Genomic DNA, 14843 nt, shown 5'->3' with positions numbered 1-14843 from the left:
TATTGAAAACTACAAACTTAAAATAGAAACTCAAATAAAAATATTTTTGTAATAGCTTTAATAAACACAAACGGTACTTTTGATATTTTATTGTGACTTTATAAAGATGAACATCTGTAGTTGTGTCTCAGCGAGAGCGGGTCGTGTGAGGTAAAAGAGATCCATTCATGCGAGCCTTGAAATCCATCACAACAGCGCTGAATTATGAATTATGCCGTCTCTGTCTCCCGATTCATTCAGGTCACCCCCCCATTTCGGATAATGGTACGGACCTCTGAAGATGGACACGCCCAAAGTAAAAAGCAATTGGTTGCTTAGGCGACCAAGCCTTCACTCTACGCAGCTGATTGGAACGTCCTCCTGTCTCGAGGCCGTGGATGCTGAGTGCTGCGTCACGTTAGCCACAAGATCAGGAGGATAAGCCGGAAACCGTCATAATTACCCACCAAATTAAAACACCTGCGTCAACATTTTCTTTAAAACATCACACTTAAGACATTGAGACATCTTTTGTTTTTTAAGTTCTACATGCAAAGTAGTCGTTGAAGCCTGGAGTACATATTATACAATTAAATCGAAAGAAATTCAATGGAATTGAGAGAAATAAAAATCGTTGTATTTTATTTGACTCCGCCTAAACCGGAGGTTGTACTTATCTTTCCTTATATACTTGACGTCGATGATGCTGCGATCTGATGGACCCAGACCGGTCAGGAAGGCATCCATCTGGTGTGTGTGTGTGTGTGTGTGTGTGCGTGTGTGTGTGTGTGTGTGTGTACGTACCCTCGGGTAGTGCCATCCGTGGATATTGTCGCGTTCCTTTCCTGTCAGAAAGCAAGCAGAGAGCCAAGCGGAGTAGCTGCAGCAGCTCATTAGAGGAGGTAGGTGTTCTCCACTTCCACCGACGCTCCTCCGTGTAGCATATAGCTGCCGTGTCTGCGTAGAAATACGCGTCGGAGCCCGAACACTTTGTTTCCGTGCGCCTTCGGTGTGCTTCGGGGGCGTCTGCCACCCTCCCAGAAGCTGAAATACACACCTTTTAGCCTGGCTTAGAGAGGCTTTAGGATCACATATTGTTTTCAATTTATTTATTTTTACTTTTGCATGGTGGAGGAGGGACGAGGGAGGGCAGAGACTTGGGAAGATGGTTTCTAGGTCGCCGAAGACTGTATCCGATCATGCCGGATGGAGACCGGTCTCTTTGTGTCAAGTGTCATCATTTCACTGCTGTGGCACAGGCATTTAATCCCCAAATATTTGTTTTATTTGCTACGTGCTTGATATTGCTTTTCAAGGACAAAACTATTAGATAATAAAGGCGAATATTAAAATAAATCTGACCTATATAGTTTAAAAGGGTATACTTTGAAATGTTAAAGCCAGTTATCGTCGCAAAGCGCAGGTCATAGTATCATTGCAAGGTCTGCATTTTGAGTATTTTATCCTTTATTTGAAAACAATGGCTGTAACTTAAAATCATCTGATTAACTTCTGTAGGCTTCTGATCCTTGGAAGGCCTCTAATATGATAATAAATCATATACTGTTGCTTCCGGGAACGGTGCTTTATCCCCTCACCGTATGCAAATATTAGTGCACCAATAAAAAAGGAATAATAATCAATAATAATCAATAATAATAATAATCGGGTCCAGCTATCAGCCACCAGATCTGAGTGTCTGGAGGAGTGAAGAAGACAGCATGCAGCGAAGTTGCCGCACCCTCACACGCACACATGCGCGCAGGACGCGCGCAGGATGGGCATAGTCACAATACATCGCAGCAGAGTGGTGTAGGAGGGAAGGGTGGAGGCTGATCCTGGACTTTCTTTGTTAATGATGACTAGATAATGAATTCTAAGAGGATGAAATTCTATTTTCACGCGATTTGAAATTTCTGATGCCAAAGATAAATTTGAGACAATATAAGGGTAATTGAAATGCTACCCTGGCAGGATTTAAACCCTGAATTTGAACTTCTCTTAGGTTGGCCTACTACTGGAATCACTCCATCACACACATAACTAATAGCAACTCCAGTTGTGCAATGTTGTTGGCAGAAAAATGAGGCACAGAAAACAAAACAAACAAAATTTCTTCCTAATCTGTTGTCAGAGAATAAATATGAAGCATTGAGACACATATAATAATAACTTTTGGCTGCTTATTTATGTGTTTTTGTACCTTAGTATGATGTTCATATAAATATTGACATGGGTTTCCCTCCGTGGGTGCTAGAATGTTGCTCCAGCACATTTCTACCATAAAACAGACCAGAATGTCAGTTTTAGAAGTTTCGTGGAAATTTCTAAATGTAGCTGCAACCACAAACATCTGGAGCGGAAATATTTGCAGGTGTGATCATGCGGACTTAATTCTTATGATGAAGACCACTTTAAAAAGTAGAGGCCATTTTTTAATATTCGGTCTTTAGCTCACTTTTATTAGATTTATGTTGCGCAACGTCACAGATTCTTGTGTGTTTTAAAGTGACAATTCCTGCCTAGCTTGGAGGGGAGTGAGCATATTTGCCTTCACAGTGCTGTAAAAATAATGGTTACTGTTCATCGGGTCGTCAGGTCACAGGCGGTGACTGACACGGTCTGCTCAGCCCCTCGGCTGATGTCAGTCACAGTCTGACAGCCTGGCAACAGCGCAGCACCGTACACTCTTGTCTCTGCCACATTTTTCATCTCTGCCATCTTCTCAAAATGAGGCAAACGAGGTCCTCCTCTTCCTCCTCGCAGAACTGGACGAAAAGGTAAAAGAGAGCTAAAAAACGATTGTTTTTCTTCTTCCCCACAGAGCTAAAGCCACCCCATCCAGCTCAGCCATGACGCGGATCCTGATAAAGGGAGGGAAGGTGGTCAACGACGACTGCACCCAGGATGCCGACGTCTACATCGAGAACGGCATCATCCAGCAGGTTGGCAAGGAGCTGATGATCCCGGGCGGAGCGAAAGTCATCGATGCCTCTGGAAAACTGGTCCTGCCGGGGGGCATCGACACCAGCGTCCACCTGGAGGAGAGCTTCATGAACGCGACCACAGCTGATGATTTCTACAGCGGCACCAAGGTAACGTCCTGGAGAAATGGAGAGAACTGTGTGATGCATGTTCGGCACCAGAGAAGCATTAAATGATTAAAAAGCTCAGGTTCTGCACTAGTTCAAGCCACACTCCCTTAAATATCCGCCTAACTTTGAGGATGTTATGATCTAAAATCTCTTTCTTCATTGTCTAATTTTAGTCCAGGTGTCTGTAACACGTCTTCACTTTCTCCAGCACCTTCATCTCCTCTGATACTCCGCCATCAAATGGGTTGTTTATTTTAGGCTCAAACACTCCCGCTGACTGAAATGTTGAAATTAGACACAGAATGGCAGCTGTGACCTGAACAATGCAAACTCTGTGTGGTTTCTCACCCTTACTGTAGTTTTTATGTACTTTGAATGCATTTAGTGAAGCCAGTCTCCAGTCTCATGACCTTATTTTGCACTGAGCCTGATAACTTGCCTCCCCAGGATCCTTCTTTTGGGTTCCCTGCACTACGTCTGGCTTTTTGAGGGCTTTCCAGGAACAAATGTCAAATTTCTCAGTCTGATTTTTTTGAACAGTAGCTGCTTCCAGATTGTTAATGTTGCAATTCCTAATCATAAACAAAAAAAAGGATCATTTAATAAAAGGAACAGCAGGTTTATGGCTGGTATGAGTTGGCAATTTGCTGCCAGTGCATCTGCCATAAATAAATGATAGCTCAAAACCGTCATGGCAGACGGGAAAACTCCTGCGGATCAGGAGCGCCGTGGTGACTCATCAGTCTGAGAGGATGGAGGCTGACTGTACTCGAGGTTGTAGTCTGTAAAAGCTTGTGTCAGACACTATTCTCTGCTCCTCTCTCGCCTCTCATTCCTCCCTCTGGTTCTAACCCCCCACCTGCTTCCCTGAGCAAAATGCAGATCAGTGTCTGTTTCCATGGATACCGGGGGGCTGCTGCAAAGACTGCTGCAAAGCCTTTTTTTTTTCCCCCCACTTGCACCATTGTGCTGCTAGACAATGGCTCCCCTCGTACAACCTCCTACCGCTGGATCTCCAGGGTCACTGACAGACGCTCAGCGAAGCGTGCACTTAAACACAAAAACACACTCTGTGCTCATTTGTTTTGGTCATTAATATTACAATACATTAATATTTGCTGATTGAAAGTGAATAAACCAGGCGCAGCAGTGACATTGTTGTGGTTACCTCACATTTGTCTTGATTCGCCATTAAATTGCAGTCAATAGTTGAGAATCTCTCTCTTAGGCTGCTCTAGCCGGAGGGACCACGATGGTGATCGGACACGTTCTGCCGGAGAAGAACGAGTCTCTGCTGGAGGCTTATGAGAAATACCGCCTCGCCGCGGACGCCAAAACCTGCTGCGACTACGCTCTACATGTAGGAGTCACTTGGTGGGGACCCAAGGTACGGTACTCTGACACTGCCCGCTTTGCCACAGGGTCACGTCTTCCATTCAGTGCTTTTCATTCGTACGACCACCAAGGGCTTGTGCACGTTTACGTCCTCCAGGTGCGCGCTGAGATGGAGAAGCTGGTGAGAGAGGAAGGAGTAAATTCCTTCCAGATGTTCATGGCCTATAAGGATATGTTCATGCTGAGGGACAGTGAGCTCTTCCAAGCCCTGCAGCACTGTAAGGACATCGGCGCTATAGCAAGAGTCCACGCCGAGAATGGAGAACTGGTGGCGGAGGTGAGCACAACCTCCACCTCTGTGTCTTTAAAGCACATCTCAGGAAATTTTTCCTTTGTTTTAACACTTATTTATAATCTTGCTGCTTGCAAGGGTGCAAAGGAAACATTGGAATTGGGCATCACCGGTCCAGAGGGGATTGAAATCAGCAGGCCTGAAGAGGTGTAGTAATCTGGATTATGGATAAAGCAACTCCATGGTTTAGTGTATGAAGCTAACCTTTCTGTTTCTTTACAGCTGGAGGCCGAGGCGACCCACAGGGCAATCACTATCGGCAACAGGGTAAACGTGTTGTGCGTGATATTCATGTATAAATGTAAGATTTGTTAACGTACTGAACAATACCTGTTTTTGTTCAGGCAAACTGCCCCGTCTACCTCGTGAATGTGTCCAGTATGGGAGCCGGAGACGTAGTGGCCACGGCCAAAATGCAGGGTATGCCGGCTCCGTCTTGTCCTTATTATGGGTTGAAGTCATTATTGCCCTAAATAGGGCAATATGGCCCTTAAAATGACAGATAATCATCAAGAAGTTATGGTCATGTCCTGCAACGGGGTTTGTACAATGTGGTCACAGGCAAGGTGGTCCATGCTGAAACAACCACGGCCCACTCTGTGCTGAACGGCATGCAGTACTACCACCAGGACTGGTGCTACGCCGCAGCCCACGTGACTGTTCCACCCCTGCGCCTGGACCCCAGTACTCCCAATTACCTAATGAGCTTGCTGGGAAAGTGAGGAAAGATTATGTAATCCAAAGAAATCCAGTAGTGTTTCTTCTGACTTGTGTGGACATAAATGCGAGCCTTTGTCTCCTTCTCTCGCAGCGATACTCTGAATGTGGTGTCATCCGACCACCGTCCGTTCACCATCAAACAGAAGGCCATGGGCAAGGATGACTTCACAAAGATCCCCCACGGGCTGCCTGGTATTCAGGACCGCATGAGTGTCATCTGGGAGAAAGGAGTGGTATGTGTAGTCCTTTTGTCTCCTGCTGGAAAATGTACTGAAGGGGAGAAAAAGCTGATATCAGAAACATCTGCTCCAGGTTGTGGAGGGTCACTTGATCCAGTCATATGTCGTCTCTGCCATCACGGTTTCAAGTGTTTTGATTTTGGGCGTTTGTAATCTACAGATCGGCGGTAAGATGGATGAGAATCGGTTTGTGGCGGTGACCAGCTCCAACGCAGCCAAGATCTACAACCTCTACCCCAGAAAAGGACGGATCATCCCAGGAGCAGATGCTGATATTGTGGTCTGGGACCCAGAGGGATCCAAGTATGAAACTCGATCCATCCATCCATCGACCGGCGTGCCTCACGCAGCTTTTATCTCCACTCTCTGAAGCTGATTAGGGTTCTCTCTAATCATCTTCTCTCCATCTCAAGGACCATCTCTGTTGATAACCAGGTCCAGGGAGGAGACATAAACCTGTACGAGGGTCTCCGCTGTCACGGCGTGCCCTTGGTCACCATTAGCCGCGGCCACTTAGTCTACGAGAGCGGCATGTTCACCTGCGCTGAGGGCTCTGGGAAGTTTTGCCCCATGAGAACCTTCCCTGATTACCTCTACAAGAAGATGGTGCAGAGGGCAAAGGTATCGGATAGATCCAGAACCTTGAGTTACACTAAAAGAGCAGTTGGTAAAAGTATACTCTAACCCTTAAATATTTAGTGCATTAAGTTCATGTTCTGTAGTAATAATATTATTTAACCTCTTCTAACAGTTACTCCCACTATTGTAGGAGTGGTCGTGCAGATCTGATCATGTTTTATGTATCAGGCAACTATTTCAGCTTTATTTTGTAATTGTGTCTTATTTTTCAGTCCCAGGCCGTGAAGCCGGTAGAACGGGAGCCGTACACGGGCGAGGTTGTAGCGGTGGCCAACTCAGGGAAGAGGGACTTGGGCAGTTTGGATCTGGACACTCCGAGCCGCCCGAGCACCCGGCACGGAGGCGTGAGGGATCTCCACGAGTCCAGCTTCAGCCTCTCTGGTATGACTAAAGCCTCAGAATGCGATAAAGGCAATAAAGAATGAATGAAAAAAGAGCACAGTTATTTACACATGGAGATAAGAAGATTATTACAGATAAAAGCAGTCACATAAAGATAATGTTAAATACAAAAGGTCGTAAATGTTGGAAGGAGGAATGATGTTTCTTAAAAGTGGTGCCTGCAGGTTGATCACCCTTTTTAAGTAATAACAAAGAAAGTCCGTGAGCAAAGACGGCTCACTCAAGTATTACCCAACGCCTGTGTCGGTGGTCACATGTTTCATCAGAACCCCGCCCCTTTGAGAGATGAGAATGAGACTACCTAAAGGAGATATTCACGTGATCACAGATTAATTCAAGAATGGAGTTTCACAACTTCTGCCTCCACCTCGTCAGACGATGTTTAACCGCCCACCTGTAACTCTAATTTACACCAGGATCAATACCTTTGTATTCTCTGATTAAACACTAACACTTCCTGTTTCCTGCTGCTCCCAGGTGCCCAGATTGATGATAAGGTCCCAAAGAGATCCTCAGCCAGGATCCTGGCTCCTCCCGGGGGAAGATCCAGTGGGATCTGGTAACCAACAAGCTTGAAATAATGAACCCCTGAGGAAAACATATGTCCAAGCTTAGAACGTGTGTGAGGTTAAAAAAATTCCTGTTTTTATATTATAATCAGTACTGTATGACCTTACTGTTATTGTTGAGCGGTCCAAGTAAATTTCAGTCGTTAACCAGATACAAAGTAGCAGATAAAAAGCAACGTTCCAGTAAATTTTGGCTGAAGGCTGGTGTTAGTGGAAACAGGTTTTTATGATATGATTGTTTTACCTCACTGTAAATTACAACTTTGCACTTCCATCATGTAATATGTAGATGCCTTTTTTGTACATGATTTAAGGTCACGGATATCACAATTGTCCTTTTACTGCCAGGAAGAAAGAAACGTCACAAGTCGCCACGGACAAAAACATAGCTGCAATTGACCACCTGTTGAGCAACAGCATAATGTTTGGATTTGAATTCTTTATTTATATTTTTTATCTTTTATAATCTATCTTGTGTTTCACTGTTACGTTGAATCGTTTGAATTCGTCTGTGTTACGTTGCTCCTCGTCATCATGTTAGCATTAGGGCTCATGTTTACAGCATTATAATAGATTTCTGTTCCACCCCTCTAAATGTGAATAAACCAATGCTGCGCCTACTCTTAGAAACACTGTAATAAGCGCTAAGTTATGCAGGATTGTCTGTGATTTTCTCTCCCATCTCACCCAAACTGCCTTTCTCTTTTGAACAGCGATGCCCACGAACATACCGCCCCTCTGTGGCGGTGCAGATAATATCACTGTAGGGCACTTTCGACTGCTCTGATGCACTCTAGTCTAACACAGCAGGGTTTAAAATGCTCCTCTGACTAACTTCCAATGGTGCACGCCCCTGTGATGCAGGCTGACTGATCCTCTTTAACGTTCAGAGGCTGGAAGCAGACATGCCGTCGGTCCTGGCACGTCTGACGGGACGCTCGCTGGCAACAAGGCACTGATAGCACGTCTGTCTTTAGTTACAATGTTTATCCTGGTGATTTTGTTGTGTTTCTGTCAATGCTGCAGAGGAATATGATGTTTAGTCATATTCAGGTCGTTCTTTTTGACTCTATCTGTAGGAGCTCCTAGTGAATCCTGTTGTGCCCCCACCAACACTTCCACACCGGTGCTGAAGAACATGTTATCACCTTCATTTCCTTTCATCTCATTTTGTCTTGCAGCTCTTCATCACATGATTTGAGTGCAAATAAACCACAATGGACTCTGTGAATCATGTTTTTCTTGCAGACCTGTGCTGGAAAGCACATCACCTTCTTTCTAACACTTTTATTACAGTTTATTACAGCTTTGTCTGAGGCTTTTTTCACATCGGTTTAATTATCGCTTTAACACCAAAGGTTAAGCTGTTGCTTTTCTTTTCAAAAACTGTCAGAGCTGATCTGTTTTTATATTGTTAATACTTAAGATCTTCATGGAACCAGAGTGACTCATTAAGTCCAGCATATCTTTGACCTTCTAAAAAGAAATAACAACCTAAAACACAAATAGCACCACCAGACACCAAGCAACAATAAAATTAATTTGAAAACTCAACCACAATTTCCATCAAAAACATCAGATGATAAAATTATAAACACCTGAGAGGAATTTTCCGTATGGCTGTCCCTTCTGGGCATAGTTAGTAGAATGAGACCAACCTAATGTAAAAGTTACTGGAAGGGAAGATGTTGGTGGATGCCACAGAAGGGCTCTATGAAAGGGAGAATAGACCCTTGTGTACACGATTTTACACTGGTGTCATACTCAAAAAGGATTTTTTTCTATAAATTTTAAGGTGTTTTTTAAAAGAATTAATCTTGCGCAATCCGCTTATTTGGTGGGGAAAGATCTGTCCATGCAGACCTAGTTACCAACACCTGATGTACCTAGAACATCATCATGCGTCCAATATCTAAAACTGATTTTTTTTTACACCAGCTTATTGACTCGAGGAGCTTTTTCCCTTAATCGAACAAAAAAGGGAAAAAAACAAACAGATCTTTTAGCGTGCTCTGGTCCCAGCCAGGCCTGTAATCCACAGACACATGACGAGAAAAGGCCGAAGTCCTATTTATAATGAGCCTTCAGCAGCATGGAGCCGCGCGCATGCGCAGACGTGCTGGGATTGTTGCAGCTCCAGACAGGGCGGCCCATTGCACCGCACCGCGCACGGCTCCGACAACGACGACAGCTCCGGGGACTGACACAAGGAATAAAGCCGGCGCGATAACACCGCGGACAGCCCTGAAAACAGTGAGTAAGCAGCCGCGGACACGCCGCAGTCTCGCCGGGGTGTTTTCAGCCCCGCGGAGGAGGGCTGTTTGCGGGAGGAACGCTCCATCCGCCGATGATAATTCCCGTGCGCTGGCAGCCCTGATGTATTCGAGGAGGCCTGTAGAGGGGGCCGCTAGCAGAGCAACGAGCGGCGTTGCGGTGGTTTTTTTAATCTGACCGAAATGCACCCAGGAAACGGGCCGTGTTTATTGTTCTCGGCCGGGAGCTGAACTGTCCGCCCTTCGCTCCGCTCCAGCTCGGGGCGGTCGCGACCGGATCCCCGGCCGAGGCCCCGGCGCATTTTTAGAGAATAGATCCTCTCTTCCAGCGCGCCGCTGTGGGCACAATAATCCACACTGTGAGATATTTCACCCGCCGCGAGGGTTAAAGTCTGCTAACGACCGAGGAGCCGGTGTGAATCCCGACGTGGCCTTTAAATCGGCACGGTGACCATCTAATTGTGGGCCCGCTAAAGCAAACGGGAGGAGGCGCGTCGGTGTTTTCAGGATCTCTGCGTGCGCTCACGCAGGTAATGGGTGTCACCTGTGACCTTTGGAACAATCTCCTCATCTTTATGCCTCTGTTGTGCTCGCTTGCGCTGCGGGAGGTGTTATGAGCCCCGTCCGACATGTCAGTGCTGCAGCGGCCGCCCCAAGTGAGCGGAGCAGATGTGGAGGGATGCTCGCACCCTATTTCCGTTTAATCCAGGCGGGATTATGCCCGCAACACATCTGCAGATTAGGGCTGTAACTAAATATGCATCTCGGTTGCTGTGTTTGCAGTCAAAGTCGGCGGAGTTTAGGGGTTAAATACAGCTGTGTGTGACCCACCCCCCCGAAAATCCCCCCCTAAAAAACACCCGCAGGACAATAAGGGAACCCATCCCAGAACCCATGATGTGGATGTAGACAGGAATTAAATGTGTTATTAAGAGATTATATTATATTTATGCCTGAAACTACTTACTGACATCAACAAGTAGCTGCAGAAAGGGATTTGTAGGAATGTTTGATTTTTTTCTTACATTTTTTCATATTTTATTAGAGGAACAGGATTGTTTTGTGTTGTTAAATAATCAAGGCACTTTTTTATCTGCATCTATCTGCCTGTTTATGCACAATTCCAAAGTCATTATCTTGAAACTATTCAATAATAGACTAATAATCTACAATCTCCAGGCATGATTGATCCCAGTGACTATCCTGTGTTATCTCCCTCAGGTCGGTGATGGCAGTGAATGTGTACGCCACGTCTGTGTCCGTTGACAACCTGAGCCGGCATGACATGCTGGCATGGGTCAACGATTCTTTGCATCTCACCTACACAAAGATCGAGCAGCTCTGTTCAGGTAGGCGCTAAATTCCCAGCTCAGCGAAGGAAAACTGGACCGAGGCCATGAAACATAAGTGTGACTTGTGTGATTTGGGGTTTTCCAGGAGCGGCGTACTGCCAGTTCATGGACATGCTGTTTCCAGGCTGCATCCTTCTGAAGAAGGTCAAATTTCAAGCAAAACTGGAGCACGAATATATACACAACTTCAAAGTTCTTCAGGCAGCTTTTAAAAGGATGAATGTTGACAAAGTCCGTTTTTCTCCTTTAAACCACACATCCAGTCATATTTTGAATATTATTTTGAAGGAAATAACCTTTCTGATTTTTTTTCCTGTTTCTAGATTATTCCCGTAGAAAAGCTTGTAAAAGGGAAGTTCCAAGACAACTTTGAATTCGTACAGTGGTTCAAGAAGTTCTTCGACGCCAACTATGATGGGAAGGAGTACGACCCTTTACTAGCCAGACAGGGGCAGGACGTGGCCCCTCCCCCCAACCCAGGTGATCACTTTATCCACAAACCAAAGAGATTCTCAGGTAAAGTGAAACGCTTCGCCTTCCCACTGCACGCCCTGTCTGAGCTTTGGATGGCTCCAAACCTCGCCCCGCAAGCAACGCGAGCAGCACGATTCCCAGGATGACTGCTGTCTCCTCACATCCATGTCACTGCCCAGCATTCACCCGGCAACCTGTAGGTACCACCCATTCGCTGCTGGGTTCGGAGGAAGACTGCGGCATCAGTGAATCCCCTGAAGCTGTAATATGGGATTAAGGGTTTGATAGCGGAACTCCAGAAATGTCAAAATTGAGCTTTTCCCCTCAGTGTTTACGCTGCTGCTGCCCCGCCTCTCTGAACGCCGGAGTGATCCCATCGGAGAGCGTCATTCTACTAACATTTGTCAGCCTGGCTGCGCCTCTGTGAACGCTTTGTGCTCCAGAACCCTGGCGAGCAAATGAGTTACACTTGTGTCATAAGCCTGATTTAACCACTGACAAACGGCGTGCGTGCAAATCACAGAATGGCGGCATTTATGAACCAGCGACGGTCGGTGCGTGTTGGCATGTTGTCACCTCTGCGAAGCACTCAGTGGTTTGGGAGGAGATGGGGGTTCTTGTTTGACATCTTGATTTTAGAAAAGTGTGATATCTTCACTTTTATGTTAGAATATAATTCTATTTAACTCCAAAATTCATGTCAACAACGTTCCTCTGTCAGCTGTTTGCATCAGCGCTCTGTAATGTGCTTATAAGCTTGGGCTGGGTGACATGGCCGGGTGATGAGGATGAGAGCAGACATGAGAACAAGTAGAATACATGTAATTTCAGGAGATTACAAATTCCTTTTCTGTGATGCTTCTTTTAAAACCAGATTATATCAATCCAGATGATATAAATGGATGCATTGCCCAGCCTCGCTGTAACCATCGCCAGCGCTACAGAGCCGTCACATCTGCAGTCGATCGCCTGGACGTCATTTACTGATCATTTCTCCAATGTGTTCCAGGACCACAGAGGACATCTCCAACAGTTCCCAAAAACATGCCAACACCGCAGCGTGTCCAACACAACACCCCAGCCCTGAGGAAGAATCCATCTTTGTCTAGAAACGGGGGCAGCGACGCTGAGATCATGGAGCTGAATCAACAGGTAGAGTTGTATTTACTGCTTCTAGATTCACACCAGCTGGACTTCTATCCTCAGCAGAATTTTAAAAAGGGGGGTTTGTGTTTCTTTTTTCAAGTTGATGGAGTTGAAATTGACTGTGGACGGACTGGAGAAGGAGAGAGATTTCTACTTTGGCAAACTACGGGACATTGAGCTGATCTGCCAGGAACCAGAGAGTGAAAACCACCCCATCCTCAGCAAGATAATGGACATTCTCTATGCAACAGAGGTAGCCTTGCATGCACCCAGCCATCAACACTAACTCCTCAGAGTTCTGTCTGTTTTAAAAGCCTAATTCCATCATTTCCCTTTTGTTGCCTGACTTGCAGGAAGGTTTTGCACCTCCAGAGGAGGATGACCTCGAAGAACAAGCTCACCTGGGCCAGGACGAATACTGATCCCCTCGCTTCCCACCCCCCTGAAAACTCCATCTTCCTTTTCCTTTTTATTTTTGACCTAATTTGTTTTCTACTCTGCACGCTCTATAAATACTCACCGTTCTCCCCCACTCACCCTCCGCCCGCCTCTTGTTTTTTCTTTCTGCTACGTATATCTGTTTCTAAAGCCGCCCTCCTCCCACCCTCTGGCCGTCGACACACTACTCACAGTTACTCTGCAGCGTCCTTCACTGCTCCTCTCCTCCACAGCAGCAACGTTGAACATATCCCAGTTAGTACAGCATGAACAACGCAGAATCAAGTCTGGCATGGAGGTTTGTTATGGCAAAACAATGAATTTTAAGTCTGTAAATATTACCAACATTATTTCTCAGAGAGCAACTTCTTTGCTCGATACGGAGTTATTTATTTGCCTTTGGTGCGCTGTGATACTTTTGATAGAGCACAGAACAACTCTGCTCACATGTGCCATCAGGACACTCCCAGAGCTACTAAAACTGCATCAAGAGTGACTTTTAAGTAACAACGTCTTATTTATTTAATATTAATTTAATATTTCTTTTAGGTTACCTTTCTGTAGCATACTTGGTGCAAAACCTACTGTACATGAATGGAAAGCTGAGGCTGCGTGAGTTATTTCAGGCTTTAGTTTGTGTTATAGTGGGTTTATGGCATGTGGAAACGCTTGAAGGAATCCTTTGATCTAGTCAGTGACTCTAAATATGATCACTACTCTGCGATTATTGGTTATTGATCAGCAACATATCGGAGCATGAGAATGTTATACATTGACTGTGAATGAGTGATATTTTGTATATGTATGTATTGTGTGTGGAGATTTTGTCTGATGTCGCACGATCCTGGTTTGTTGCAGTGAAGTTTTAGGAAGACATAAAGAAGCCTGTAAGTCTATGACGACATGGTTACTGTAGCAGTTCTAATGATTTATTCTTTAATCCAAAAGAGTCTGATACTTTAGAAATTGTCAGCAGATAGATTTCACCAGATTTTCCTCCCCAATTGTGCATTAATTTGATGTTATTGCAGAGTCCCCTGCGTGTATGAGCTATTGTTTGGGAGAAAGAACATAGTGACCAGTTGACTGATCAATAAAATCCACTTAAACTGAGGACATCTGTCCTATTCAAGCTATTTTTATTTTGCAAACTGGCTGTCATGTGCTCTGGAATTTACATTCATTGTCCATGTTAACATCTACAGAAAACTCATGTTTTGAATAAATAAACAGTTGTGACATAAAGCTTTGGTCATCCTTTCTCGAGTGAAAATATTAAAATCATTTAGTTGAATAATATATAATCTATTATTTATGATCCAAAGATTGGTTCAGTTGATAGAAGCACTCCTTTGAAGGTGACGTAACGCGAAGGGGGATTAGCTCAAATGGTAGAGCGCTCGCTTAGCATGCGAGAGGTAGCGGGATCGATGCCCGCATCCTCCACTTTTATTGACGCAGACCACAGTCTGTCATGTTGTGTAATTTATTCAAACTAATTTACATACATCGTATATTATTATCGCCTGTTAGGTGCTTCACAATTTTAACGCAGAAGCAAAGTAATTTGTCCTGTCCAGTGAATGTGAATTCGACCGGAAGTTATACGTCATCCGTTCAAAAGTAAGGGGGATTAGCTCAAATGGTAGAGCGCTCGCTTAGCATGCGAGAGGTAGCGGGATCGATGCCCGCATCCTCCACAAGTTTGTTTTCCTATTTTTCCCAAATAACCTTTATTTAATATTGTTGTTTGTTTGTTTGAAAATGTAAAATTCATTGACACATGCCTAGTGTGCATATGCATGTATAGTTAACTTCACGTGATGTAAT

At 45.0% G+C, this 14843-nt stretch overlaps 2 protein-coding genes and 2 non-coding genes across 7 annotated transcripts; all 4 read left to right on the top strand.

Moving 5' to 3' along the window:
* The first annotated feature begins 710 nt into the window (after window positions 1-710).
* Window positions 711-8561, top strand: dpysl5a (dihydropyrimidinase like 5a). 2 transcript variants are annotated; one of them, XM_011613916.2, is made up of 13 exons: window positions 711-881; window positions 2804-3074; window positions 4303-4461; window positions 4567-4746; window positions 4840-4908; window positions 4984-5028; window positions 5106-5181; window positions 5323-5479; window positions 5573-5714; window positions 5881-6023; window positions 6134-6341; window positions 6572-6740; window positions 7239-8561. In XM_011613916.2, the coding sequence occupies exons 2-13, from the start codon at window positions 2832-2834 to the stop codon at window positions 7322-7324; spliced, it is 1677 nt and encodes a 558-aa protein (XP_011612218.1). In that variant the 5' UTR covers window positions 711-881; window positions 2804-2831; the 3' UTR covers window positions 7325-8561. The 2 variants fall into 2 exon arrangements, with proteins under 2 accessions (XP_011612218.1, XP_029685605.1); XM_029829745.1 differs by lacking the exon at window positions 711-881 and adding an exon at window positions 2589-2723.
* Window positions 8562-9426: 865 nt separating this feature from the next.
* Window positions 9427-14258, top strand: mapre3a (microtubule-associated protein, RP/EB family, member 3a). Of its 3 annotated transcripts, none has more exons than XM_003962250.3 (7): window positions 9427-9583; window positions 10825-10952; window positions 11041-11186; window positions 11279-11435; window positions 12439-12581; window positions 12676-12828; window positions 12929-14258. In XM_003962250.3, exons 2-7 carry the CDS (start codon window positions 10832-10834, stop codon window positions 12995-12997), a joined length of 789 nt encoding a protein of 262 aa, XP_003962299.1. In that variant the 5' UTR covers window positions 9427-9583; window positions 10825-10831; the 3' UTR covers window positions 12998-14258. The 3 variants fall into 3 exon arrangements, with proteins under 3 accessions (XP_003962299.1, XP_011612203.1, XP_011612207.1); XM_011613901.2 differs by having other exon boundaries at window positions 11279-11471; XM_011613905.2 differs by lacking the exon at window positions 9427-9583 and adding an exon at window positions 9678-10133 and having other exon boundaries at window positions 11279-11471.
* A 128-nt stretch (window positions 14259-14386) lies between these two features.
* On the top strand, window positions 14387-14459 carry trnaa-agc (transfer RNA alanine (anticodon AGC)). Its single transcript has one exon. It is a non-coding gene; the product is annotated as a tRNA-Ala (tRNA).
* Window positions 14460-14640: 181 nt separating this feature from the next.
* trnaa-agc (transfer RNA alanine (anticodon AGC)) lies at window positions 14641-14713 on the top strand. The gene has a single exon. It is a non-coding gene; the product is annotated as a tRNA-Ala (tRNA).
* Window positions 14714-14843: the final 130 nt, after the last annotated feature.

Source organism: Takifugu rubripes, chromosome 2 (assembly GCF_901000725.2).
Source record: "Takifugu rubripes chromosome 2, fTakRub1.2, whole genome shotgun sequence".
Lineage (NCBI taxonomy): Eukaryota > Metazoa > Chordata > Actinopteri > Tetraodontiformes > Tetraodontidae > Takifugu > Takifugu rubripes.
Note: the sequence above shows the minus strand (reverse complement) of the source record. Positions and strands in the feature narration are given on the sequence as shown.

Coding starts and splice junctions, on each gene's coding strand:
- dpysl5a (XM_029829745.1), top strand. Junction 6,342..6,571: donor AGATGGTGCAGAGGGCAAAG/GTATCGGATAGA, acceptor CTTATTTTTCAG/TCCCAGGCCGTGAAGCCGGT. Junction 6,741..7,238: donor GTCCAGCTTCAGCCTCTCTG/GTATGACTAAAG, acceptor TGCTGCTCCCAG/GTGCCCAGATTGATGATAAG.
- mapre3a (XM_011613901.2), top strand. CDS start 10,832: ATGGCAGTGAATGTGTACGCCACGTCTGTGTCCGTTGACAACCTGAGC. Junction 10,953..11,040: donor GATCGAGCAGCTCTGTTCAG/GTAGGCGCTAAA, acceptor GGGGTTTTCCAG/GAGCGGCGTACTGCCAGTTC. Junction 12,829..12,928: donor ACATTCTCTATGCAACAGAG/GTAGCCTTGCAT, acceptor CCTGACTTGCAG/GAAGGTTTTGCACCTCCAGA.